This window comes from Hypanus sabinus, chromosome 6, assembly GCF_030144855.1.
Source record: "Hypanus sabinus isolate sHypSab1 chromosome 6, sHypSab1.hap1, whole genome shotgun sequence".
Taxonomy (NCBI): Eukaryota; Metazoa; Chordata; class Chondrichthyes; order Myliobatiformes; family Dasyatidae; genus Hypanus; species Hypanus sabinus.
In genome coordinates this window covers 45,492,117-45,517,161 of record NC_082711.1, presented here as the reverse complement: position 1 = coordinate 45,517,161, position 25,045 = coordinate 45,492,117, and the positions used below count along the sequence as shown (strand labels likewise).

Below are 25,045 nucleotides of genomic sequence, written 5' to 3'. Positions count from 1 at the left end.
GGCACCTAGTGGTGTCCTTACCGCGAATGGGTCATTCAAAAACCTTCCTCATTTCGGAGACGAACGTGGAGAAGGAGGAGCAGATCTCTGCCTTGTTGTCCCAGATCGCGGTGGCCCATGCTAAGGTATCCCCTTGCAACAACCCCATAATATATGCTATCTTTGATCTGTTGGTGGTGTATGTACATGGCTGTTGCTCAAAAACCAAGGTGCATTGCTGTAAGAAAGCCTGGCATTTCCCTAGGTCCCCAGTGTAGGGTTCTGGTTCAGGAACGTGCGGCTCTCTTGGTGATTGTATTGTCAGCCCAGACAGAGCAGGTTGGTCCGACTGGGATCTTGGAAGGGACGGAGTAAGGGGAGCAGATACGTGGTTGACCTGCTCACTTACCTTCTTTACATACTTGGACAGAGCACGAAGGTTTTCTATGACCTCTCTGAGCAGTTGAACTTGGATACCCAGTAGGGAGCCCTGGCTGGCAAGGGTTTGTTGCATAAGGTCCGTGTTCGCTGGGTTCATTCTTGGCCAGTTCGTTCTGTTGCAAGGGGACAAATCCAAGTGCAGGACACAGGGTCGGAGGCAGGGTAGAGAGGCGCTAGCACAGTCGTGAACGTGGAACAGGTAGCTAGGGGAATCTTGACTTAGAGACATAGTTAATGTAGAGTATCCAGAGAATGAAGCGGAGCTTAAAACTAACAGTCCTAGGATATCAGGAAATGAGGCTTACACACCCTAGAGTTGATCAACGAACTGGCAACCCATGACTTTACTGCCAGAGTTCTTATCCTATATTCTCTAATGGGAACCAAGTGTGCCATCACTGATTGAACTAGCAGCAATTGGAATTGGATGACGGGAATTAAAGCACAATCAAGGAGGGAGGAGTGAAATGGGGGATAGCCAGACGGGACCATGACAGTGAGATGCGTGAGAGGGCAATAGAGGTGTGGTGCAGTTGAAACAGAAAGCAACAATTACTGTACTGAAAAAGTTGCATTTGAGTGCACACAGCATAAGAAATAAAATGGATGATCTTGACATTCAGTGACAGATTGGCAACTATGATGTTGTGGCCATCTCCAAAACTTGGCTAAAGGATGGCTGCCATTGGGAGCTGAAGAGCCAAGGGTATATGATGTATAAGAAAGATAGGTTAGTAGACAGATGGGGTGGTGTGGTCCTGTGTATAAGAAATAATATTAAATCATTAGAAAGGGATGACATAGGATCAGAAGGTGTTGAGTCTCTATGGGATGAGTTAAGAAATGGCAAGGGTAAAAGGACCCTAATGGCAGTTGTATACAGGCCTCCAAACAGCAGCTGGGATATGGATTACAAATTACAGCAGGAGATAGAAAAGGCATGTCAGAAGGGCAATGTCATGATATTCATTGGGGATTTTTCCATGAAAGTGGATTGGGATAACCAGGCCAGTACTGGATCTCAAGAGAAAGAATTTATAGAATATCTAAGGGATGGTTTTTTAGAACAACCTTTTGTTGAGCCCACTAGGGCTGTGCTGGATTAAGTGTTGTGCAATGATCCATAGCTGATATGAGAGCTTAAGGTTAAGGAACCTTTAGGGAACAGTGATCACAATATGATCAAATTCATTTTGAAATTTTAGAAGGAGAAGCTAAATTTCAATGTGTCAATGTTTCAGTGGAATAAAGGAAATTACAATGGAATGCGAGGGAAACTAGCCAGGGTTGACTGGAAAGAGACACTAGCAGGAAAACCAGCAGAGCAGGAATGGCTGGAGTTTCTGCGAAAAATGAGGGAAGTACAAGACAGATATATTCCAAATAAGAAAAAAATTTCGAATGGAAGAAAGACACTACCACGGCTGACAAGTGAAGTCAGAACCAAAGTAAAAGCAAAAGAGAGGGCACAAAAGGAAGCGAAAGCTAGTGGGAAGATAGAGGATTGGAAACCTTATAAAAACTTGCAGAAGTAAAATCAGAAGGTAATTAGGAAGGAAAAGATGAAGTATGATAGGAAGATGGCAACTAATATCAAAGAAGATACTAGGATAAAAGAGAGTTGAGGGTAGATGTATGACCAATAGAAAATGACACTGGAGATATTGTAATGAGTGATGCAGTGATGGATGAGGAACTGAATGTGTATTTTCCATCAGTCTTCACAGTGGAAGACATCTGCAGTGCACTGGACATTCAAAAGTGTCAGGACACTGAAAATTATGACTGGGAAGGTGCTCAGGAAGCTGAATGGTCTGAAGGTGGATAAATCTCCTGTTCCTGATGGAATGCACCCTCAGGTTCTGAAAGAAGTAGCTGGAGAGACTGCAGAGACATTAACAATGATCTTTCAAGAATTGATAGATTCCGGCATTGCACTGGTTGACTGGAAAATTGCAAATGTTACTCCTCTATTTAAGAAGGGTTGGAGGCAGCAGAAAGGAAACTATAGACCTATTAGCCTACCATCAGTGGTTGGGAAGCTGTTGGAAGCGATTGTTAGGGATGAGATTACAGAGTACCTGGAGGCACATGACAAGATAGGCCAAAGCCAGCATGGTTTCTTGATAGGAAAATCCTACCTGATGAACCTACTGCAATTTCTTGTGGAAATTACAAGCAGGGTAGACAAAGAAGATGCAGTAGATGTGGGGGACTTGGATTTTCAGAAGGCCTTTGACAAGGTGCTGTAGAACACGCTGCTTAGCAAGATAAGAACCCATGGAATTACAGGGGAGTTATTAACATTGGTGGAGCATTGGGTGATCAGCAGAAAGCAGAGATTGACAGTAAACACTAGCTGATTGTTGGTTACCAGTGGAGTTGCACAGGGGTCAGCGTTGGGACCACTGCTTTTTACGATGTAAGTCAATGATTTGAACTATGGAATTAATGGTTTTGTGGATAAATTTGCCGATGATACAAAGATAGTTGGAGGATTGAGTAGTGTTGATGAAACAGAGAGCCTGCAGAAAGACTTAGATAGCTTAGGGGAATGGGCAAAGAAGTGGCAAATGAAATACAATGTTGGAAAGTGTATGGTCATGCACTTTGGTGGAAGAAATAAACAGGAAGATGGAGCTCAACCCAGGTAAGTGTGAGGTGGGACATTTTGGTTGGTCAAATATGATGGCAGAATATAGTATTAATGGTAAGACTTTTGGCAGTGTGGAGGATCAGAGGGATTTTGGGGTCCGAGTCCATAGGACGCTCAAAGCAGCTGCACAGGTTGACACTGTGGTTTAGAAGGCATACGGTGTATTGGCCTTCATCAATCATGGGATTGAGTTCAAGAGCCAAGAGGTAATGTTGCAGCAATATAGGACCCTGGTCAGTCCCCACTTGGAGTACTGTGTTCAGTTCTGGTCGCCTCACTACAGGAAGGATGTGGAAACCATAGAAAGGGTGCAGACGAGATTTACAAGGATGTTGCCTAGATTGGGGAGCATGCCTTATGAAAACAAGTTGAGTGAACTCAGCCTTTTCTCCCTGGAGCAACAGAGGATGAGAGGTGACCTGATAGAGGTGTAAAGATGATGAGAGGCATTGATCGTGTGGATAGTCAGAGGTTTCTTTTTTCCAAGGCTGAAACATTTGCCACAAGAGGACACAGGTTTAAGGTGTTGGGGAGTAGGTACAGAGGAGATGTCAGTTGTAAGTTTTTTTACGTGGAGAGTGGTGAGTGCATGGAATAGGCTGCTGGCAATGGTGGTGGAGGTGGATATGATAGGGTCTTTTAAGAGACTTGGATAGGTACATGGAGCTTAGAAAAATATAGGACTATGGGTAAGCTTAGTAATTGTTTGGCAGATCTGTGGAATTTGTTGCCATGAGCAGCTGTGGAGGGAGAAGACAGAGAAGTGGGGATGACTGGAGGAATTGGACCAACCCATGATTGTATAGCTGAGCGGACCCGATAGGCTGAATGGCTACTTCTGCTCCTATATCTTATGTCTAATGGTCTTAATTATATACAGCATAAAAAGAAGTGGTCCCAACACTGACCACTCTGAAACATCACTAGTCACCAGCAGCCAACCACAAAAGGATCCTTTTATTCCCACTCATTGCTTCCTACCAATCATCCAAAACTCCAACCATGTTAGTAACTTTTCTGTAACACCATGGGCTCTTAACTTGGTAAGCAGCCTCATATGTGGCACCTTGCCAAATGCCTTCTGAAAGTCCAAATATACAACATCCACTGCATCCCCGTTATCTATCCCACTGGTCATCTCATCAAAGAATTCCAACAGGTTTGTCAGGCAGGATTTTCCCTGAGAGAAACTAGGCTGACTTTGTACTATCTTGTCCTGTGTCACCAAGTACTCTATCACCTCATCCTTAACAATTGACTCCAATATCTTCCAAACCACTTCCCCTTACTTTCATGAACACATGATCAACATTTAAGTTAAGAATTGAAATAGTCATCAAGGATTCAGATCTACATGATAATTCATTTTATGAGAAGTGGGTGTTACTCTCAAGGACTGTATTTATTACCCATTTCTCACTTCCCATGAAAACGTTTAACCTGAACTGCTATAGTCCTTCCCACAGTACTGCTGGATAGGAAATTAAAGCATTTAAATCAAGTAACAGTGAAGAAACAACCATATATTTCTTGCAGGAAATGATGTTTCCATGTGTTTGCTGCATATGTTTTAAGATTGTAAAGGTGATGGGTTAGGATGGTCCCTCAAGATTGAAATTTATTTATTTCCACTACAGTTCTTTGGGTTTGAGCTAGCTGATGAGATGCTACTAATTTAGGATAGGAGATACTTGATAGGAATGAGAAATTTGGGACCAAGTGCACTCCTTCACAGTTCCTGTGTGCTCTCATTGAATAGACAAGGTTTTTAATATCATTCAGATATTCTTTTCTATTTTGGAGATCATGGGGCAGGGGCTCATGAGTCATATGGTGGGGATATCACCTTCATGGAGATTTCATGAACATGTTTGAATTGTTTTCTTTCTCCATCTGGTAATCACTTCCAATGGAGCTCAGAATAGAGTGTTTTTTAAAGAAACTGTTACAAGATATAGCAGACTTGTCTATGAACAAATGGCACAGTTTTATGGAAAGGAGGAAACACTTTAAAGGGGATTTGAGAACAAAAATGTAGACGGGTTAATTCGTGGATGAAAATGTATATGGGTTGTAAGTTTGTAGGTGACTCAAATTGTTTGAGTTATGGACAATAAAGGTAATTAGAAGATACAGATCAGTTATAGTTGTGGATGGAGAAGTGGCAAGTAAAGATTAATATGGTCAAGTGTGAGGTTTTGCACTTTAGGAGGTCAGATCCAAGGGGAAAGTATACAGTTAACAAGACCTTTAACAGCATTGATGCACAGAGGGACCTTGGGGTCGAAATCCATACCTCCCTGGAAGTGGTAACACAAGTACCTAGAGTAGTAAAGAAGGCATGTGGAAAGCTTGTCTTAATTATTAGGGACTAAGAATACAAGAGTAAGGAAGTCATTTAAGCAACTGTATAAAACCTTGGTTAAGCTGTACCAAGCATTCCATACAGTCTGGTTACCCCATTGCAAGAAGGAAAGGGTGAAGAAGAGGTTATCAGGATGCTGCCTAGATTAAAGGCTATTGGCTATAAGGAGAGGCTGGACAAACTTGTGTTTTTTTCTGCAGACCTGATATAAGTTTATAAAATTGAGAGCAGCATAGAAAGGGTAGGCAGCCAGAATAATTTTCCCAGTATAGGAATATTGAGTACTTGAGAGCATTCCTTTAGGGTGTGAGAGGGCAAGTCTAAAGGAGATGTGGAAGGCAATTTTTTTTCACACAGAGAGATGGATGCATCAAATGAGCTTTCAGGGTTGGCAGTGGGGATGAGGGTGCTTTTTGATAGACTAACTAAACATGCAGAGTATGGAGGGATATGGATCATGTGCAGGCAGAAGGGATTAGTTTAATTTGGCATCATATTCAGTGGCATCATGGGCCAGAGGGCCTATTCCTGTGCTGTATTGTCCAATCACAGTGCCTGACTGGTTGGTGGAGGCACGTGCTCCCACAATACTTGAGGAGTACCTAGAAGAACACTTGAATTGCTAAGATATTGTGGGCCATGGACCAAGTGCTGTTAAATGTAGCACTTTATTCTGTATTCTGTTATTGCTTTTGCCTTTTACTCACACCATCAGTTTCAGGAACAACATCTATGTTGCTGTTGAATGGATCTGTTGCATGTTAAGGTGGACTCTTGATATCACAAGGTGCCTTATCATAGGCTTGCACCTTACTGACCACTTACACTGTACTTTCTCTGTACACGTAACATTACATGGTGCTTTTCTGTTGGACTGTGTCAATGTACTCGATTAATGAAGTGATCTGTATGGATGGCAAAGCTTTTCACTATACCTAGGTACCTGTGACAGTAATAAACCAAATTAGCAAATTATTTCCATGCTTCTGAGACATAAGGAAGAAAGGAATTATTGTGACCCAGTAGTCTACACTCACCAAGAATTTCAGAAGAGTTCCTAATGGAATTTAGCAAAATGTTGCTTAGCATACCTAACGACATAAAATCTTAACTTAAGTGGAGTGAAACTATCGATCTATATCAAAATATAGTCTCCTTTTTCTGAACTCCAAACTACGCCATTGAATGCTGACACTAAATTCTATTCAGTAGGTATTGAATGATAACACACAATTTCATTCTGCGTTTCTGTAACTGATTAAACTAAAATGTAAAAATGTCATTCTTCAACATTAGTCGTGTATATGAGTATGAAACATTATATTCAACAAAAAAGGCCATCAGTTTTCCTTGTGAATGGTCAATATTTGCTTTAGTGTTCTTAACATGCTTTCAAAGCAATTTGTTCCTAAGTATGAATTAAGCCTCTTGTTAGTTGCAACTGCTTGATACACATTGAATGACTATTTGTTTTCATGATGGAGTGGTAAATCTTTTGGAATTTGTTTGAAATTTGCTTGAGAATAATTCAGAAATACTTTGTATAATTATTTAACATTTGCCCCTAACTTATAGGTGTCTTATTTCACATCAATATCAAGGCAAGAAGAATTTGAGGGAAATGCTGAAAAAATCATTCCTTTGTTCTCAGTCACTTATTTTCTTTCGATCTTTTTTTCCATCTCATCTTGCATGAGGTAAGATGGGGTACTGTCAGATTCATTTTTGATATATTTTCATTGAACATATAAATAAAACTTATCTTGTCTTATGGAAGACTACCAAATTTATTTTCAGGTTTGACTGTGTGAGGAACAAAGTCTGGGTTGCTGCTCTGGGAGTTATTTCAGCTGGACTTGCCGTACTATCAGGATTTGGATTGCTGATGTTTTGTGGGATGAAATTTGCCATCAATACGGCTAATGCACCATTCCTCATTCTAGGCAAGTTGCATTTACCTCAATACCATAAGCATGATTAGAATATTGTCCAGATGTGGCCTAACCAAGCTTTTATGTAGCTGCAATGTGATGTGTCAATTTTTACACTCCATACCCTGATCAGGGAGGCAATCACACTGCACACCTTCCATACCACCCTACTGACTTGTGTTGCTACTTTCAAGGAGATATAAACTTCTCCTAGATCTCATAGTATATCAGTGCTCCTATGAGTCCTGTCAATTCCCACATACGTTCCTCTTGTATTTAACCTCCCAAAAAATCTGTCACATCACCACTCATTTTTCCAGATTACAAACAATCTGCTATGTGTCTGACCAAATTTCGACCTGATTTTGCTAAATCTTACGACAACTTTCCTCATTGCGACACAATTTTTGTTTCATTTGCACACTGAGTCATCAGGCCATCTACATTTTGATACCAATCATTAACCTATTTTACAAACAACCAAGTTCCCAGCATTATTCCTTTTGGAACCACTGGTTACAGGTCTGCAACTAGAAAAATACCCCTCCTCTGTCTTCTAATAACCAAGCAATGGTTGGATGAGATTTACCAACTAATTAACTATCCAACTATCCTATGCGAACCTAATACTTCAGACCAGTATATCAAAAGGATAATTATTGCTTTATTAAAGCTCACATGCACAATATTCACTACCGTAACCTTATCAATGATCCTTGTCACTTACCCAAAAAAAAGTTACGTTTGTGAGGTAGGACTTGCCCTGCACCATACCATGCACACTACCCCAAACTCCATATTTTCCCAATTATGAGTAAATCCTGTCAGTAGAATCATCTCCAATACTTTCCCTGTCACTGATGTAAGGCTCACAGGCCTATAATGTTTTGCTTTATACCTGTTGCCCTTCTTAAACAAAATAACAACATTAGTTATTTTCCCCTTTTATGGGACCTTAACTATGACTAATGTGGATACAAAGATAGACCATAAGACCATAAGATAGAGGAGCAGAATTAGGACTTTTGGCCTGTTGAGTCAGTTCTGCCATTTCATCATGGCTGATCCATAGAAACACAGAAAACCTACAGCAGAATACAGGCTCTTCAGCCCACAAAGTTGTGCTGAACATGTCCCTACCTTAGAAATTATTAGGCTTACCTATAACCCTCTATTTTTCTAAGCTCCATGTACCTATCCAGAAGTCTCTTAAAAGACCCAATTGTATCCGCCTCCAACATTGTTGCCAGCAGCCCATTCCACAGACTCACCACTCTCTGAGTAAATAACTTACCCCAGACATCTCCTCTGTATCTACTCCACAGCACCTTAAACCTGTGTCCTCCTGTGGCAAATATTTCAGCCCTGGGAAAAAGTCTCTGACTACCCACATGATCACTGCCTTTCATCGTCTTATACACCTCTGTCAGGCCACATCTCATCCTCCATCGCTCCAAGGAGAAATGGCCGAGTTCACTCAACCTATTCTCATAAGGCATGCTCCCCAATCCAGGCAACATCCTTGTAAATCTCCTCTTCTCCCTTTCTATGGCTTCCACAACCTGCCTGTAGTGAGGCAACCAGAACTAAGCACAATACAGGTGGTCCCTGGGTTTCGTACCAGTTCCATTCCTGTCTTTAAGTCCAATTTGTACGTAAGTTGGAACAAGTACAACCAGTATTATTTAGCATCAGTTAATCAAACGTTTGTCTTAGTATATAGTATATATTTTACCTTCCTATGCATATAAAACACTTAAGAAACATGTATTCCAATAATTAAACTACTGCATTGCTTAGTAATAATTGTAGCTTTCATGGGGGCAAGGCCTTTCACATGCTCCATTATTCTCACTTTATCCTTTAAAATTGTTCCAATCGTTGACTGACTGTAGCCTAACGCTCTTCCAATGACCGATGACATTTCACCTCTTTCTAAATGCTTTATTATTTCCACTTTATTTTCAATCGCTTCACTTCCCATCAATGGAACAGAACCACTGCAGGCGGCGGGTTCCGAGCTCCACCGGCTTCCGAGGTCCGCTGGGTCCTAAGGACCACTGCACTGAATTCCCCGGGTTCGAAAGTCCACCACACTGGGACAGGTTAAATGGGACAAGTGGGGGGCTGTGCTGGGTTTGGGTATTTGATCCTCCACGATATTCTGCGTGGGAATTTAAACTAGAGGTGGCAGTGTTTTTTTTTACGAGGTTGAGTTGCAAGTTCGACATCGCCCCGGCACGGATGGTATGGGAGTCACTGGATCGACATCAACCCAGCACGGGAGCGGTCTGTCACTGGATCGAAATCGGAAACCTCCATTCTCCTGCCCGGCGCTGATCTCACTGTGCCAGCAGCCGACCAAAACGGGGGGGGGGGGGGTCGGGGTGAATCTTGCTATCTTGCTAAGAACAATTTAAGCCAATTACAAATTTACACACTCAACACAGTGTCAATGGCAACGACTTAAAATGGCATTCGGTGCTGCGATCGACCTTAAAATGGTGGACAGCGTTTTCCTTCCTGGGTTTGTGAGTACGAGTTGTCCGTAAGTCGGACGTTCATAACTCGCAGACTACCTGTACTCCAAATGGGGTTGAACTAGGGTCCTATATAGCTGCAACATTAACTTGGCTCCTAAATTCAATTCCAAGATTGATGAAGGCCAGTACACCGTACACCTTCTTAACCACAGAGTCAAGCTGCGCAGCTGCTTTAAGCATCCTACGGACTCAGACACCAAAATCCCTCTGATCCTCCACACTGCCAAGAGTCTTATAATTAATACCATAGTCTGACATCATAGTTGACCTACCAAAATGAACCACTTCACACTTATCTGGGTTGAACTCCATCTGCCACTTCTCAGCCCAGTTTTGATTGAATTTTCTGAAGATGTGACTAAACACAATGATGAAGGAAGAGTAGTAGATGTAGTGTATATGGATTTCAGCAAGGCATTTGATAAGGTTCCACATACAAAGCTTATTGAGAAAGTAAGAAGTCATGGGATCCAAGGGCACATTGCTTTGTGGATCCAGAATTGGCTTGCCCAAAGAAGGCAAAGAGTGGTTGTAGACGGGTCATATTCTGCATGGAGGCCGGTGACCAGTGGTGTGCCTCAGGGATCTATTCTGGGACCCTTACTCTTTGGGATTTTTATAAATGACCTGGATGAGTAAGTGGAGGGATGGGTTAGTAATTTTGCTGATGACACTAAGGTTGGGTGTGTTGTGGACGATGTGGAGGGCTGTCAGAGGTTACAGAAGGACATTGATAGGATGCAAAACTGTATCGCGGTATGTATCGCAGTATGCCGCGATACATCACAGATAATGAATTTACCTTCAACAACTGCAACGTAGTTATCAACCTTAACTTTAACTAGAAAATAATTACAAATGAATTACTAAAGCGAAAATGTAATAAAGCTAAATAAATGCATTAAGGGCAATGGTCACTATAAACATGATACAAAACTTTAGTCTTCAGATCAGTCTTTAGGTAGAAGCAGAACAACTTCTGCAACTGGTCTTTGGTAAGTTTTCACATCACCTTGGTCAGAAGTTTTCAACTCAAACTTCCTGACATGTCCATCCCTACCAGGGAATTTGGCAGTGATTCTGGACATTGGCCAGCAGTTGTGGGCAATCTGCTTGTCCCTGAGCAGAACTAAATCTTCAGCTTGAAGGTTCCTGCAAGGTTCTGTCCACTTTTGTCTGTGTTACAACAAAGGTAGATATTCATGGCTCCAACGGGACCAGAACTGATTTGCAAGAGCCTGAACCTGTCTCCATTGCTTTGTGTACAAGTCCTTGTCTGAGAAGTTTCCAGGTAGAGGGGAAAATCCTGCCTTCTGGGTAAGGAGCATTGATGGTGAGAGTATGAAGTGTCAAAAGATACAGGTAGGAGTGGTCGCTCATTTACAATGGCTGTGACCTCTGCCATTAGTGTGCACAGTACTTTATGGGTCAGTTGGGTGCGTTGCTGCAGAAACATTGAATCAAGGATTCTTCGGGTGATGCCAATCATCTGCTCCCAAGAGCCTCCTGTGTGAGAGGTTTGTGGTGTGTTGAATTCCCAGTTGCATCCCTGCTCACTGAGGTACCTTTCCACCATTTTGTCCTTCCCAAGCTCCTTGGATGCTCCAACAAAGGTTGTGCCACAATCAGATCTTAACTGTTTTGCAGGGCCTCTTAGTGCAAAGAAGGACCTGAGAGCGTTAATGCAGCTGGATGTATCCGAAGATTCGATGACCTCAATATGCACCACTCTCGAACTCATGCAGCTGAACATAATGGCCCACCGTTTGCTCTCTGCTCGTCCTCCATTGGTGTGTCTAGTGGTGATAGTCCAGGGACCAAATACATTGAGCCCTACATATGTAAAAGGAGGGCAGGCTTTGAAGTGTTCTGGTGGGAGGTCCACCATACATTGAACTTCCAGCTTCCCTCACAGTTTCTGGCAGGTTACACATCTGTGGAGTACTGAATTGATCAGTGATTTGCCTCCCAAGATCCATAGTCCCGCTGCCCTTATTGCTCCCTCTGTCAGGTGATGGCCTTGATGCCTTACCTGTTTATGGTGATGGTGCGTGAGCAGTAAGGACACGTAGTTGTCTTTGGGCAGGATTACTGGGTTCTTTTCTGCAGCTGAAAGGTGAGAGTGTATTAACCAGCCTCCAATGAAAATGAGATCATTCTTCAGGATCGGGTTGAGTTTCCTCAAAGGGCTGTCCTTTGGTATTGGTTTATTAGCTTGGAGAGCTGAAAACTCCCTTGCAAATGCTGCTCTTTGAGTTGCTTTAAGGATGACGTCCTTTGCCCGGGCCAATTTGTCCGCAGTGCGAGGTAAGTTACATTTGTGCCATCCCTTGAATTTACCATTTTGGGATGAGTGTTTGTGGGATCTGGCCATGTGAATGAGGAATGCAAATCCTCTCACTAAGGCATTCAAGGAGGAGAACCGCTGAAAGCATTCGGTGGTTCGTATTGATTCTTCCAGTTAGGTGACTCTGGTTTGTATTTACGACTGAATTTCCGAGTCTGTTTCGGATTCGATCAGCTCAAATGTCTCGCTTGTTTGAGTTTTTTCTGCTGGTGGAGCAAGTTTATTATCGTGCTCAGTTTGAACGAAGACTGACTGTCCCAGTGTCTTCTCGGTTACTTTACTACACTTATTAAAGCCTTGTCGTGCTTCCTTGATAGACATGAAGCTTGTGAAGGGTTGAAAAATTGAATGATGGCCACACTCTAGCACATTGGTCTTGAGTGTGTTAACTGTCGGTTTGTGAACGTTACCAAGGCACAGCTCTCCTATCACCACCCAGCCCAGATCCAGGCATTGGGCAAAGGGGGCTTCGTGTGGTCCACTCACCTGCTGCCTGACCTTGTGCACCCTGAGAACGACTCTTCTGAGTTGCAGGAGTATTTCTGCTTCTGGTTCCAGCTCGGGGATGTGGTGGAGATGCGGCTAGCGTAGCACTGCACTTGGCGTTGGAATCTCGGTGCGGTTATTCAAAATTTCATTGCACTCCAAGAGTAGAGGGAGACAGATGACAACTTTACCATCCAGTGACTCAAGCTGGAAGCCTTCTTCCTTCCTGCCGTATGTTTCCAGGCTGCATGAGCAAGTTTTAAGGTAGTATGGGAATTGATTACTCTCTAGGTTGAACAAATCGAAAAACTCTGGTCTGACTGGTGAGCGATTGCTCTGGTCATTCAGAATTACATAGGCTTTGATGGCCTTGTCTTTGGCTCCCTTAGGGTACAACTTAGTGAGGCAGATCTTTGAGCACGAACGACTTGATTGACCTTGACTGCAAACTTCTGTGCAGCTCAAGCTGACAACAGATGTATTGGGGTGATCCTCTTCCTCCCCGCCATCCTCTTGTTGGGGTGAAGGAGCTTTGTCAGTTTGCAGTGACGGGCCGGGATGCATGGTCCCATTGTGACTAGAGCTGTTGCATTCTGAGCACTTTAGGGGGAATGTTCACTCTCTAGCAAGGTGAGAGGTAGAGGAACAGCATTTAAAACATATTCTTTTCTCCTTGAGAAGGGCCTTTCTCTGGTCAAAGGGTTTTTTTCTAAACGTTCTGCATTTTTTGAGGGGGTAGGGTTTGTTGTGCAATGGGCAATTCTTGCTAGGGTCATTGTTAGTTGTAGAGACTTCAGTTTTACGCACGGAGAGAGGTTTATTGATGTTGAAATTATTTGAAGTGGATTTAACTGGCTTGGTGTGAATTGTACTGCTACCTGGACTCATGAAGCTAGGGTCGTTTCGCTTCTACGCCTCCTTGCACACAAACCTAGTGAAATACTCAAAGGGAGGAAATCAACCACTGTTCTCTTCCTTGTACTCTGAGCCAACAGACACCCACCTTTCCTGCAGCCCAAATGGAAGTTTGTCCACAATTGGTCCAATTCCATATGAAGTATCTAGATATGACAGGCCAGTTAAATAGCTGTCTTCTTTAGCGCCTTCAATCTCCATGAGTAAATCTCTGAGTTCTCTTGGTTTATTGTGGTCCTTGGCTGACACCCTAGGAAAATTTTCCTGCCATCGAAATAGAGCTGTTTCAATAATTTCAGGGGCCGCATAGCACTCCCGAAGTCTCTCCCAAGCTAGTGTAAGGCTAGCTTGGGGTTGTTGACGTACACTGAACGTATGCATTTCACCTGTTCATATGATTCCTTGCCCAGTCATTTTGTCATAAGATCCAACTCTTGGGTTGCTGTGAGCTGGACTTCACTGGTTGCATAGGCGAATTAGGAGTACCATGCAGGGTAATTTTCAGGCTTATCGTCAAACTGGTATAGTCTTGAAGTGACAAGATCTCGTCGTGCTAAATACTGTGCCAAGGGTTCAAGTGCAAGTGGCATGCTGGCTGGGGGAATATGTTGGCGGCCATATGACTGAGCATGTACATTCATTGTGGGATTTGCTGTTCTGACTTCAGCCTTTGCCTCTTCTCTGGCCAAATCTGGTAAGTTTGGTGTTGTGAAGTACTTATCGTCAGCCCTTTCATTCTTGAGTTCATCGCAAGATTGCGAGCATAAATTGTCTTCCTCAGATGGATGCGATGCATTCGGGCTTCCCTGTACTTCTCATGGAATGGGACATCGGCAGGTAAGTCTGAAGAGGAAGAATGAATTTTCAAGTCCATTTGACATTGGACATATTCGCTGGTGCGTTCGAATTTCATCCTTTCTGATGTAGATTGTATTTCATCTAGAATGTGCATTTCTTCAGCATTTTCTAATATTTCTGCTTCCACCATGGCAGCATTGGCTTCTCGGTGGAGTGCCAGCACGTCTAACTCTGTTTCTATCCTTACCTTTTCCATCTGGCTTTCCGATTCTCTGGCAGCCTTTTACATTTGCAGTTTTGCTTCTTCTTCAGCGTATGACGCACGCACCTTGGCGGTTTCTGCTTTAGCTCTTGCGAGGGCAGCCTTGCTTGCTGATACCCTACTGCTTTTGGCGCTGGATGTCAAGGACTTGACACTGGATCACGAGAACATTGTACCACTTGTTGAAACACCTGGTAATACTGCCTTTTCACTGTAGTGTTCTTGTGCATGGTGTAGAAACTCTGAACTAACACCAAGTTAAACTGAAGTCAATGAGGACAGGAACCGTTTACTGTTCACTCTTCTTTATTAACATATGGTGAAAACTGTTGATAAAACAATACAAAATATATACAGTATTTGTTTCCTTCTTGGCATCACATTTACATCATAAATACTTGTAGAAGTAAAACTACAACAAACTATATTACATTAAAGTCTCATTAAAGTACAACATACAGTCAGAATCTATCTACACCATCAACGGCTTTAAATATACTTCAACACAAACTATCCAGCAATGCTTTCAATAGCACAAGAAAATAAACTTTATCAACCGTCATTTCTTTTAACAGAAACAGTGTTAACATTTTTACTTCACCATATCGACTGACATATGAACTTACGGCATTGCTTCTATGATGTTTCTTAGTGCGTAGTAAAGGAACTTTTCTCCCGCTGATCCTGCACACACCAGCCCCCGCCTTCCCATTTCTCCATACCGATATTTACCCGCACGACGCAGTGAAACCAGGTGTGATGTCATCACATGCCGCGATACATCACAGATTATGAATTTACCTGCAACAACTGCAATGTAGTTATCAACCTTAACTTTAACTAGAAAATAATTACAAATGAATTATTAAAGCGAAAATGTAATAAAGCTAAATAAATGTCTTAAGGGCAACACAGTGAATACTGAAGTAAAGTATTAATTAAGTACCTCTGCTGTTTCCTCCAGCTCCATACACACTTTCCCACTGTCACAATTGATAGGTCCTATTCTTTCACATCTTATCCTCTTGCTCTTTGCATACTTGTAGAATGCCTTGGGGTTTTCCTTAATCCTGCCTGCCAAGGCCTTCTCATGGCCCCTTCTGGCTCTCCTAATTTCCTTCTTAAGCTCCTTCCTATTAGCCTTACAATCTTCTAGATCTCTAACATTACCTAGCTCTCTGATCCTTCTGTAAGCTTTTCTTTTCTTCTTGACTAGATTTATTACAGCCTTTGTACACCACGGTCCCTGTAGCCTACCATAACTTCCCTGTCTCATTGGAATGTACTTATGCAGAACTCCACACAAATATCCTCTGAACATTTGCCACATTTCTTCTGTACTTTTCCCTGAGAACATCTGTTTCCAACCTAAACATCCAATTTCCTGCCTGATAGCCTCATAATTCCCCTTACTCCAATTAAACGCTTTTCTAACTTATCTGTTCCTACCTCTCTCCAATGCTATTGTAAAGGAGATAGAATTATGATTACTATCTCCAAAATGTTCTCCCACTGAGAGGTCTGACACCTGACCAGGTTCATTTCCCAATACCAAATCAAGTACAGCCTCTCCTCTTGTGGGCTTATCTACATACTGTGTCAAGAAACCTTCCTGAACACACCTAACAAACTCTACCCTATCTAAACCCCTTGTTCTAGGGAGATGCCAATCGACGTTTGAGAAATTAAAATCTCCCATCACAAAACTCTATTATTATTACACCTTTCCAGGATCTGTCTCCCTATCTGCTCCTAGATGTTCCTGTTACTATTGGGCGGCCAATAAAAAACATCCAGTAAAGTTATTGACCCCTTCTTCTTCATAACCTCCACCCACAGAGACTCCGTAGACAATCCCTCCATGGTGTCCATCTTTTGTGCAGCTGTGATACTATCTCTAATCAACAGTGCCATGACCCCACCTCTTTTGCCTCCCTCCCTGTCCTTTCTGAAACATCTGAAAACTTGAAGTAACTATTCCTGTCCCTGAGCCATCCAAGTCGCTGTAATGGCCACCACATCACATGTCCAAGTACTGATCCATGCTTTAAGCTCATCCACTTTGTTCACAACACTCCTTGTGTTAAAAATAGACACATCTTAAACCTTCAGTCTGAGCACGTCCCTTCTCTATCACCTGCCTATCCTCCCTTTCGTACTGTTTACAAGCTTCCTCGTCCTCTTCCCCAGTCTCTTCAGTTCGGTTGCTCGGTTCAGTTCCCACCCCCCAACAACTCTAGTTTAAACTCTCCCCGGTAGCCTTTGTAAACCTCCCTGCCAGGATATCGGTCTCCCTGGGATTCAAGTGCAACCCGTTCTTTTTGCACAGGTCACTCCCGCCCCAAAAGAGGACCCAGTGATCCAGAAATCTGAATCCCTGCCCCCTACTCCAATCCCTCAGCCACGCAGTTATCCTCCATCTCATTGTATTCCTATTCTCACTGTCGTGTGGCACAGACAGTATTTCCAAGATTACTACCTTTGTGGTCCTGCTTCTCAACTTCCTTCCTAACTCCCTGTAGTATGCTTTCAGGACCTCTTCCCTTTTCCTCCCTATGTCATTGGTATCAACATGTACCACGACCTCTGGCTCTTCTCCTTCCCACTGCAGGATATCGCGGACGTGATCTGAAACATCCCGAACCCATTATTGCTCTGAGCCTGGTCTCCTGCATTCTCCCCTATCCCTTCATGCCTCAACAAATCAAGAATCTATCAACTTCTCCTTTAAATATTTTTAAGGACTTGGCCTCAACAAATGCCTGTGGCAACAAATTCCACAGATTCACCACATTCTCTGGCTGAAGAAATTCCTCCTCATCTCCATTCTAAAAGGATGTTGCACTATTCTGAGGCTGTGTCCTCTGGTCTTAGATTCTCAGACCATAGGAGACATGCACTCTATTATGGCATCAGCAATCTCCTTTCAGTATCCACTTTCATTATTTTCAAGGCATTCCTCATTCTGAATCTCAATATGTCCATGTCTTCAATGTGTATGTAAATTAGGAAAGAAATTAGGAAGGCAAAGAAGGTTCACAAAGTATCAATGGCAGTCAAGGTTAAGGGAAATAGTACAGCATTTTATCATTATATACATACAGGCAAAGAGGGTACCCAGGGAAAGAGTAGGGACCAAGGGGAGAAACTATGTGATGCCAGAGGATAGATGGGTGTGGTCTTGTCATCTGTAATAACTAGAGAACAATCTTGTATTTGCAGATTTCAGGGGATGTTCTAGAGAATAATAACACAGTATAAAAGAGAAGGTTTTAGATGCTTTAGAATCGGAATCCATATCAGGTTTATTATCACTGGCATATGTCGTGGAATTTTTAAACTCAGCAGCAGCAGTTCAATGCAATACATAATATAGAAGAAGAAAAATAAATAAATAAACAAATCAATTACAGTATACATGTATTGAATAGATGAAAAGTCATGCAAAAAACAAAAATAATATATACTAAAAAAGTGACGTAGTGTTCAAGGGTTCAATGTCCATTTAGCAATCAGATGGCAGAGGGGAAGAAGCTGTTCCTGAATCACTGAGTGTGTGCCTTCAGGCTTCTGTACCTCCTACCTGATGGTAACACTGAGAAAAAGGCCTGCCCTGGGTGCTGGACATCCCTAATAATGGACGCTGCCTTTCTGAGACACCACTTCTTGAAGATGTTCTTGGTACTTTATAGGCTAGTACCCAAGATACAGCCAACTAAATTTACAACACTCTGCAGCTTCTTTCCGACCGGTGCAATAGCACCCCTCTCCCCATTCTAGACTGTGATGCAGCCTGTCAGAATACTCTCCATGGTACATCTATAGAAGTTTTTGAGTGTATTTGTTGACATACCAAATCTCTTCAAACTCCAAATGAAGTATGGTCGCTGTCTTGCCTTCTTTATAACTGCATTGATAGGAGTGAGCATTTAGAAGTTAGGAGTGAGCAGTTTCAAGTTCCTGGGTGTTAAGTTCTCTGAGGAACCTGGTCCCAACATATCGATGTAGTTATATGTGCAAGGTGCCGTAGAGTGTTGGGCTCCGAGGATTATAGGGCACTTGAATTGGTTAATCACTTAGAGTTCCTTGTATCTTTCTTGAGTGACTCACTCTTTCTGATGTGGTCTCCTACTGCTTTCTGTTTAAGTTTGTTCAGTTTATTTTGATAGGTTCAGGGAATCATGTTACTTGTATATTTAAGTGGATGCCTGATTAGCACTAACCACAGGGTTCTAGTTTTGAGAATGTTATTTTTCTCAGCGTTGCTTGGCCGAGCCTCTGATGTTCTTTTGGATTTGTGATGAATAAACTCTCATTGCTGTCTCCACATTGAAGTCTGTATTTCCTCTGCACTTGGGTTCGGATATTGCCAGTGCGCATTCTGACAGAGACACTTCATCAAATCTGTAGCAGGTCTGATGAAGGATCTCATCCTCAAACTTTGACTGTTTATTCCTCTCCACAGATTATGCCTGCCCTGCTAAGTTCCTCCAGCATTTTGTATTTGCTAATCTGGATTTCCAGTATCTGCAGAATCACTTCTGCTCAGGGTAGGAAAGAAGGATTTGGAATGCTTGCGTTCATCAGTCAGTGCAGTGAGAACGGGAATTGGGTATCTCCTTTTCACTGCACAAGTCATTGTTGGAATACTTGAGTACTGTGTGCAGTTCTGGCCACCCAGAATGCCATTAATCTACAGAAGGTGCAGAAAGGATTCCTAATTATGTTAATAGGACTGCAGGATTGAGTTGTAAGCCAAGGCTAGAGTGTAAGATGTTGAGAGGTGACCTTAGAAAGATCTACAAAATCATACAGGGCATAAATGAGGTGGATAGTCACAGTTTCTTTTCCCCCAGGATAGGGGAATACAAGACAAGAGGGCACAAGCTTATAATGAGAGGAGAAAATTTTATTAGAACCTGAGAAGCAAGTTTTTACATAGAAGAGTCAGAATCAGTTTTATTATCACTGGTATAGAGTGTGTCATAAAATTTCTTGTTTCACGGCAGCAATACATTGTAATATCTACATAATAATACACAAGAAGTACATGCAAAAAAATGAAATTAAATAAGTGGTGCAAAAAGAGAGGGAAAATATTGAGGTAGAGTTAATTGGGGTTCTATGAGTTCATTGTCCATTCAGAAATCTGATGGCTTGGGGAAGAAATGTTGAGTGTGTACATCCTCCTTGATGGCAGCAATGAGAAGAGGGCATGTCCTGGGTGATGGTTGTCCTTAATGATGGATAGTGATTTTTTGAAGCTTTGCCTTTTGGAGGTATCCTGGATGCTGAGGTTGCTACTGACCATGCTGGTGCTGGCAGAGTTTACAACTTTCTGCAGCTTTTTATGCTCCTGGGTAGTGGCCCCTCCATACCAGACAGTGATACAACCAGTTAGAATGCTCACCAGGGTACATCTTTAGAAAGTTGCAAGTGTCTTTGGAGACGTACTAATTCTCCTCAAACTCCTCATGAAATATAGCAGCTGCCATACCCTTCTTATGTAATTGCATTAGTATGTTGGACCCAAGATAAATCCTCAGAGATGTAGACTTGAAACTTGGTATATGGAAAGAACTACCAGAGAAAGCTATAAAGGCAGGTACGGTTACAATTGTTAAAACATATTTGGACAGAATAGAAAATACTAAAAAGGATGTGAGTCGCGTTTGGGCAAATGGAGCAAGTTAAATTGGTTGGCATGTTTAAATTGGGCCAATGCTCTATAACTATGGATCCCTAAGGTGAAAGCACAGGTAAATATGGTGATGCAGAAGGTATACAGGATACTTGCTTTCATTAGCTGAAGAAGAGAAGACCATGGAGTTCAAAGTAAAACTTTATAAACATTAGTTACGCCCACAACTGTACAATTGTACATTGTTCTGCTCACTACAATATAGAAAGGTTGTGATTGCACCACAGGGAGTTCAAAGGAGGTTTACCAGCTCATTTAAGGAAAAAACGCTAACAATACTCAGCAGGTCTAATGCAATCTAATGGGAAGAGAAACAGAATCAGTGTTTCAGGTGTCTGAAATGGATCAAGTTGTTGACGTATCGGATATTTTCATGTTTTTATTGTCCAGGAGCCTGTTTCAGGCTTACTGTTAACTCTTCCCATAATTATGACTAATCTTGCTGAGTACTTCCAGCATTTTTGGTTTGTTTTTATTTTAGATTTCCAGTGTCTGCATTTTTTTCGTTTTTTTGATTGTCACCAGAATGTTGCCTGGAATCAAACGTTTCAGTTTTACAGAGAGACTAAATAGGCTAGGTTTGATTTCCCTGGAGTAGGGGAGGCTGAGGGGATGATCTGATGGATATGCACAGATAGGTTAGAAAGCAATAAAATATATTTTTTCCCAAAATGGAGATGTTCAAAACCAGAATGAATAAATTTAATGTGAACCATCGGAAGAGAAGAGGGAACTTGAAGAAACAATTTTCACCCAAATAGTAGTTGTCATCTTGGAAGCACTGCCTGAGAAAGTGATGGCGACATCTGTATCTGAACAAGCACTCGAATCAGCAATAACTGTAGCACAACTGCTGGTAAATCGGAGTCATAGTTTTACAGATTGACAACAGTTCCTTCAGCCCAAGTTGTCGACCTATGTAGTCCCGTTTGCCTGATTTTTGCCCATCTATCTCTATACCAGAGGTTCCCAACCCTTTCTATGCTATGGACCCCTACCGTTAACCAAGGGGTATGTGGACCCCATGTTGGGAACCTCTATCCATGCTTTTTCCACAAATCTTTTAAACTTTGGAAATGTGCACACCTGCTGGCTGCTGGTTCCACATCACACATGCCACTGTTGAAAAGTTGCAGCTCAAGTACCTTTTAAATCTTTCGTCTCTCAATGCCAAATATTTAAGACTTCTCCCGTGGGTCCACACACAGTCAACTACATTAATCCTTAAAGGGACCAATTCCCTCCCTAGTTAACATTGTGCTTTCAAAATACACCTGGAGAATCTTTTCTGAATCTCCTGTAACTCATCTGCCAAAGTTATCTCATGTTCCCTTTGTGTACGTGTGATTTCACTCATAAATATATTTTGATATCCCTTAAACTCCTCAAAAGATTCACTTGATCATATCTGCCCATGCCTGACATATGTCTCTTTTCTCCTCTTCGGAGCCCTTTCGGTATCCCTTCTTTATCCCCGCAAGCCCTTTACTTCCCTCATTCTTCTAAACTCCAGCAAGTACAGCACACAGCCATCAAGTGCTCTCCATACATTAACCACTCACATGTTGGCACTGATTTTCCCTATCACACTTTTAAAGGCCTCTCACGTGCCATATGTCCGTACACTTGCAAATAGTGTTTCCCATTCAACCTTTGCAAATTCTTGTATAATATCATCAAAATTAGCCCTGCTCCAGTTCAGCACTTGTGGATTAGACATATCTTTTTTCATAACCCAGTTAGAACAGATAGGTACTTGATAGTCAGCAGACACACAGTGAGCCAAAGATCCTGTTTCTGTAGTGCTTGGCTGTATGGCTTACAATGGTTCCTTCAATATATTAATTTCTGATTAAATGCAGCAGCATGTTTGCTTACCAGGAAAATATTGCAGAGTAATCCTGTGGCCTGGAAGAAGTTTAGTAAGTGCACTTGGTGGTATCTTGTCTGCATCTTGTTACAATAATATGGTTTCTAATTTCTATTGTATGCCTGTAATGTATTTGACAAGCTCTATCAACAAATATTACATGTTATTCCAGTAACAATGACAATACAATGTGCAATTTTATTCACTTTAAATTGAGGTATTTCACTGGTATTAAGTGTCAAACTAATTCATCATATTTTCACATCTCCAGGTATCGGTGTGGACGACATGTTTGTTATGCTTTCAGGCTGGCAAAAGACAAAAGTTAAAGATAAAGTTGAAAAACGTTTGGCAGACACGTATGCTGAAGCAGCTGTTTCCATCACAATCACCACATTGACTGATGTTTTAGCCTTTTATATTGGCATCATGACACCTTTTCGATCTGTGCAATCATTTTGTGTTTACACTGGTACAACAGTTCTGTTCTGCTTTATTTATAATATTACATTTTTTGGAGCTGTTCTTGCACTGAACGGGAGAAGGGAAGCCAGTAACAGGCACTGGCTGACATTCAGAAAGGTTGACAAAGATCCTAAACCAGGAGGATCTACACTGACCACCATGTGTTGTGTAGGTGGAGCTTATGATCCAAAAACAGGTACTGAATCAGAGCATCCAATCTACTACTTCATGAAGGAATATTACGGTCCATTCCTCACCAATGGATGGACCAAGGCAGCTGTGGTTTTCCTGTATTTAGGATATTTAGCTGCCAGTATTTATGGCTGTTTGCAGATCAAGGAAGGAATTGATCTCAGAAATCTGGCCTTTGATGATTCATACGTGATTCCGTTCTATGATGCACAAAGAGATTTTTTCTCAGAGTATGGACCACGAGTCATGGTCACTGTCACTGAATCTGTAGAGTATTGGAATTCCACTGTGCGGAGTGATATTGAAACCTGTATGGAGAGATTTGAAAACCTTTCATATGTAGATCGTGAACTGTCAGAGTCCTGGCTTCATTTCTACGTTAGTGCAAGTAACAGTATAGATATAAACAAGCAAGATATATTCATGACAAACTTAGCAACATTCCTTCAGTATGCCCCTGCATTCAAACAAGATATTGACATTTCAGAAAATGAACTGAGCATTAGTGCTTCACGTTTTTTCATTCAAACCATGAATGTCAATAGCTCAGTTGCTGAGAAAAACATACTGACTGAATTAAGAGATCTGGCAAAGAAATGTAGAATTCCCTTGCTGGTATATCACTCTGCATTTATCTATTTTGATCAGTATCTTGTTATAGTATCCAACACAATACAGAATGTAGTTGTGGCTGCTCTTGCTATGCTTCTCATTGCTTTATTGTTAATACCTAATCCAGTCTGTTCTCTGTGGGTCACACTTGCAACGGCATCGGTTTTGGTGGGTGTAACTGGGTTCATGGCTTTTTGGGGTGTCAATTTAGATTCCATATCGATGATTAATCTGGTCATCTGCATTGGCTTTTCAGTGGATTTTTCAGCTCACATTTCCTATGCATTTGTTTCAAGTGGCAAAAGCAGTTACAATGAACGAGCTATCGATGCATTGTATGCTCTTGGGTATCCCATTATCCAGGGAGCAGTTTCAACCATTCTGGGTGTGGTTGTGCTGGCTGCTGCAGGAAGTTACATCTTCAGGACATTTTTTAAAATCATGTTTCTTGTCATATCTTATGGGGCAGTTCATGGTCTTGTATTCCTACCCGTGTTTCTAACTTTCTGTGGATTCAATAAAAAGACAAACAGTGTAATAGAAGGAAAGGAAGCAAATCAACAGGAAAGATTTTCACCAAACAAAGGTCACTCACATTTTGGAAGAACAGACAATGTGGTAAATTCGCAGAAAAACCACATCTATTACAACGAAGCGTATGAAAGGCCAAAACCTGGCAATTTTAATCTAAAAGGCAAACGTGTGGAAATGCCTGATCCAGATTGTCCATAATACTGCGGATACACAAAGGGGTGGCAGCTGCTGGATTCTGGACCAACAAACAGTCTGCCTTTCCTCTCTCCCCTGATGGTTTCCATTATTACCTTCCATATATCAAACTCCACCATTGGTAGCCTTTGTATTCCTGCTTATCATCCCCTAGGATCTGTCCCCAACCTCACCCTCCCCACCCTCAATCTTCCTCCTTTCCTTTGTCTGGTTCCATCTTATCATGTCTCTGAACTCCACCGCTCCCTTGCCCCTACCTCATTAGATCTATTTGTCATCCTCCCTCCCTCAGTCCACCAATCACTTCTGGCCTCCGCGTCACTGTAAAATAATGTCAAATAATGACGCTCTTTCAAAAAAAGGTGGTTATCAATTTTTTTTCAATTACTTTCATTTGTATTTGTACTTAATCATCACTAAATTGTTTGTTTACTGAAGAGTGTACGGAAATAATTTTGGATATAATTCATTCAATGCATTGAGTATTTATATAATGTATACTATTTTAGTTTACGATCTTTGTAATATGTTCATAAATTAAAATTCATGATACTCACTGGTGCTGTAGAGTGTGAAGTTTCTTGTCTAAGTTTAATTCAGTTTTATGATATCACCTCGTCAAATGAACCTTTGCAACAGTTATGAAGTGGGCAATTGTATTGTATTAAAGGTTGCCCAAAATAATCCACCCCTGAAGACCATTTATTTCTCTTGTTCATTACTTGCCAATAAGCTCACATCTGCACCTCAACT

The 25,045-nt window shown here is 41.8% G+C and overlaps 1 protein-coding gene across 1 annotated transcript in view; it reads left to right on the top strand.

Annotated features, from left to right (window-relative positions):
- The window catches only part of LOC132395433 (patched domain-containing protein 3-like), a 47,083-nt gene extending 22,352 nt beyond the window's left edge, over positions 1-24,731 (top strand). Inside the window, exons 2-4 of the mRNA XM_059972033.1 lie at positions 7,017-7,138; positions 7,239-7,384; positions 22,566-24,731. Coding sequence (XP_059828016.1) covers positions 7,017-7,138; positions 7,239-7,384; positions 22,566-24,295 — 1,998 coding nt within the window. The 3' untranslated portion in view covers positions 24,296-24,731. The remainder of the gene's footprint in view (positions 1-7,016; positions 7,139-7,238; positions 7,385-22,565) is intronic.
- The last annotated feature ends 314 nt before the right edge of the window (positions 24,732-25,045 follow it).